The sequence below is a fragment of the Taurulus bubalis genome, assembly GCF_910589615.1.
Source record: "Taurulus bubalis genome assembly, chromosome: 16".
Lineage (NCBI taxonomy): Eukaryota > Metazoa > Chordata > Actinopteri > Perciformes > Cottidae > Taurulus > Taurulus bubalis.
In genome coordinates, this window is record NC_136604.1 from 5,959,117 (window position 1) to 5,962,823 (window position 3,707).

A 3,707-nucleotide genomic window follows, 5' to 3' on the forward strand; every position below is an offset into this window, starting at 1 on the left:
TAGCAAGTCTGCTGTTCTAGCCAGAGTTTTTTTTTACCCAGTTTTGTACAATTGTAATAAATAGAATGCATGTTAAAATCTGGCAAACTATAGGACGTGTCAGCAGGCGTCACTGTTCCGGTCCTCTTGTACATGACCCGCCACAAGATGGCGCAGTGAGACTTGTTTGCATTTAACGTTGATTGAAGTTCTCTATACCTGCATCTACAGTTTATGTCTGTATATATTGGCATGTAGAGTTTTTTTCTTCTCCTCCTAATTGTGCTGTCTGGTTCAAACTCAGAAGTTTGGTAATTTAATGCTTTGAATTTTATTTGGGATGGAGATGGAACATATTAGTATTCCAGTTATTAAAGTTATTAATAGTGCTTCCATTAAAGGGCAACAAGAGCAGCTGTAGAAAAGTGACTCCTCAATAAAACATTAAATATTGCTTAATATTTATTCCGCAAATATTGAATAATAAATACATTATTTTCTCAGTTTAGAATATTTTAAACTGACGTAAATGTAACAGGGAGTTTCAAAGGAAGATGATCCCGTTGTTGTTCACACCAGGGACACTTTGCTTTGTGATTGTCTTCCTTGTTCACGCACGAGCCGCGAAAGAAAAGTTTTGCTCCCCTCTGCGCGACTCCTGTCACCTCCCGCCCTCTTTCTCTTTCTCTTTGTACCCGCCACCCCCCTCTTCCCCAACATCCATCCATACAAACTCCTGCATCATCTCTCAAACTAACTCACTCCTCTCCGCACCTTCAGCCCGTCTCTTCTCCACCCCGCGCGTCACATTAACCCCTCAGCTGCCGCGTGACAGCCGCACCAAGAGCCACCGGCACCGCCACCATGCTCTGGAAGTCCCGAACCAAGACCGACCTTCTGCAGGTAAAAGAAACACGGCGCAGGTTTCTTTTTCTTCTTCTTCGGTTTTCAGTTGTGCTTTTTTTTTTCTTCTTCTTTTTTTTTTTTTAAATCTCCGCAGTTTTAGGCCTGTTTATGGAGAAGTCCACCATCATTGCGCAAAGAGGCTGTACATTGTGGGCCTGTCTTTTTTTTTTTTTTTTTAAGGGAAGCTGAATCCAGAGAATACACTTGTCGTGTGGACGATTCGGTCTTGGTGAAATTTTGGGAGAGAAAAAAAATGCATAATTGAATACATGATCCAAGATTTTTGACTAGAAGGACCTGGATACTTGTGCGTAAAAGCAAATAATGTGGACGGTAAAAGTGAGAAAATGTGAATATTTGTTTTCGCAAATATGATTTTTGTTTAAATTCTTCTTAAATAAACATATGACAACTCTGATATTTGATCGTCATTTTGTCTCGGTGCCTAAAATCCAGAATAGGATTCGGTGCCATTTCTTAAAACGAAAAAAAAAAAAACATCCCAATAAATGTAAAAGTACGTTGTGTGCGTTTGAGTCAACGGAGGCTAATTGAATGAAAATATCCCTTTAAGAGAAGTGGACCCCGTCGACCCCTCCCCTCATTCTGGCGAGCGCGCGCAAAGCCTATAAGTAGTGCGCTCATAGAGAGTCTGGAGGACTCCGTGTGTGTTGTGCGCGCGTGTGTGAGTGTGTGCATATCTGACAGCAGCGTTTCATCCGTGCGTAAAGGGCTCCGTCAAACGCAGAGAGAGAGAGAGAGAGAGAGAGAGAGAGAGAGAGAGAGAGAGAGAGAGAGAAAGTAAATAACGCCTTTGAATTTAATGGACCGGTGAAAACAGCCTGGATTACATCTCGGAGCATTTGGTGGCATCTTTCAGTCGTTGGAGGCTCCGCATCCTGTTGAATATTACATTTGGGGTTTAGCCAAAGTGTTCCAGATGTTAATCCACACCTATTCGGCTATGGTGAGTTTAATAAAGACTTCGTGTCTACGCTTCTTCTTTCTTTCTTTCATTTTCTTTATTTTTTTTGTACTGTTGATGTCTGTTTATTACTAACTAATTTTTTAGGAAAGAGTTTATTTTCTGTGCCAAGTGTTGGACTGAGCGTGAAAAACCGCGCGCGCAATGTGTTTCCACTTACGGGTAAATAAGGTCCTGAAAAAAACGTTATGATTTAATCAATATGTTGCATTTTCAGACAACTATCAGCTTGCACAGTATACTGACCCATGGTATTTTATTTTATTTTATTACTATATTTCGGCTGACAATGAAATACACCTCTGATCAATGTGGCTTGTTCTTTGCTCTCCAGTAGAACCAAGTGTCCGGTGCGTCCCGATGAGCCAATCTGACACACAGTTTAGTGTCGCGGAGCCGCGCGTCTGTCCGCGGAGACGGTCTTTGTCTGCGCGGTGTCACCGCGAGTGAGGCCGGCTGACAGTAAACTGTCATCTGGCCGCACAAACGGTGACATGCCGCAACATGGAGCAGCGTTATCAGCGCTAACAGCCTCTCACATGAACTGCGTTGGACTGAAATGAGTGAACGCGCCGTGCACGGTGATGGATGACACAGATGTGTGTTGCTCTTAAAGCTGCTGCTGCCCGGCTCACATAATGGACATTGTTCCGCAACAGCAGCATTGATCTGGCTGACCCCAAAAAATAGAAGAAGAAAAAAAAAAGAAAGAGAAATCCAATTTGACCAGGATGCGCGTGAGCAGAAATGTAGGCTAGTGGACTACATATGTTTTGGCTCTCGCTGGCATCTCGTTTTACTCAACGGGGTTAAACTTGTAAAGTCAGGTATAAAATCACATTTGCTTTGCTGGATTTAAAGCCTCGTTCATCTTGAGCTGTGGGGGTCATTGTGGTTTTGTTGACACGATGACGGATTGTTTACCGACCCCCCCTCTTCCCCCGGAGCAGCGTGTTGTTGTGCATTACCTGTCCTTTGTGCCGCTTCTTGGTGGCCGTGACCTTTGTGACACTGTTCCGCAGCGATGCCAAGGGCGTCTTCTGCCAGCGCGCATCACTTCAAGCGCGGCTGCTGTTTCCAGCCATGTAATAAAAACGGAGATGCATTTATTTACGGGGCTACAGCTGTTTTGTATTGAATTAAAATTGTCTTTATGTCTTTTTTAAAGTTTGTTTAAAAGTTGGCCTCAGACACACACAAAAAACATTTCACGGAGCTCATCACTTTTTGGAATGTGACATTTGATGTTAGCCAGTTGGGAGTTTAATGAGGAGGACTTTGAGCTGCTGCTGTGAAGCCAACTTTATCTTGTAATGTGTCCACAGGACCGCGCAGACGGACTAAGCGGCTCCTCGCCGGGTGGGCGCCTCTCCCAGCTCTCCTCCCTGAACCAGGCCGCCTACTCCTCGGCTCCCCCGCTCTGCCACACTCCGGCCTCTGACTTCCAGCCTCCGTACTTCCCTCCCCCTTACTCCCAGTCCTCCCTGCCGTACTCCCAGAGCCAGGACTCATATTCCCACCTGTCAGACCCTTACACTTCCATCAACTCCCTCCATCAGCATCAGCAAGCGGCATGGCACTCGCAGAGGTCGCGCTCCGACGACGGGGGACTCCTTTCACAGTCGCACCGGGCTCTGAGCCTCGACCCCCGGCGGGACTATGCAGCTGTTCCGCGGCTGCTGCACGGTCTCGGAGAAGGCGCTGCCGCTCTCGGGGACGGTCCTCTCGGGATGCACATGGGACACCACGGCCTGGACGATCTGCAGGTGACTTTTTTTTATTTACTCGTTTGGGCTTTCCATCATTTGGAGGCGCTGGCGCTGCGCACTGGGAAGCC

General features: G+C 46.1%; 1 protein-coding gene across 2 annotated transcripts in view; it reads left to right on the top strand.

The window, feature by feature from the left end:
• Window positions 1–843: 843 nt before the first annotated feature.
• The window catches only part of tfap2e (transcription factor AP-2 epsilon), a gene marked incomplete at both ends in the record, with an annotated part of 11,978 nt that continues 9,114 nt past the window's right edge, over window positions 844–3,707 (top strand). The window contains 2 exons of one of the 2 annotated variants that reach the window (XM_079231483.1): window positions 844–882; window positions 3,196–3,636. In XM_079231483.1, coding sequence (XP_079087609.1) covers window positions 844–882; window positions 3,196–3,636 — 480 coding nt within the window. Of the gene's footprint in view, window positions 883–1,825; window positions 1,853–3,195; window positions 3,637–3,707 lie in introns of those variants that run through there. The other variant, XM_079231484.1, reaches the window with a different exon arrangement.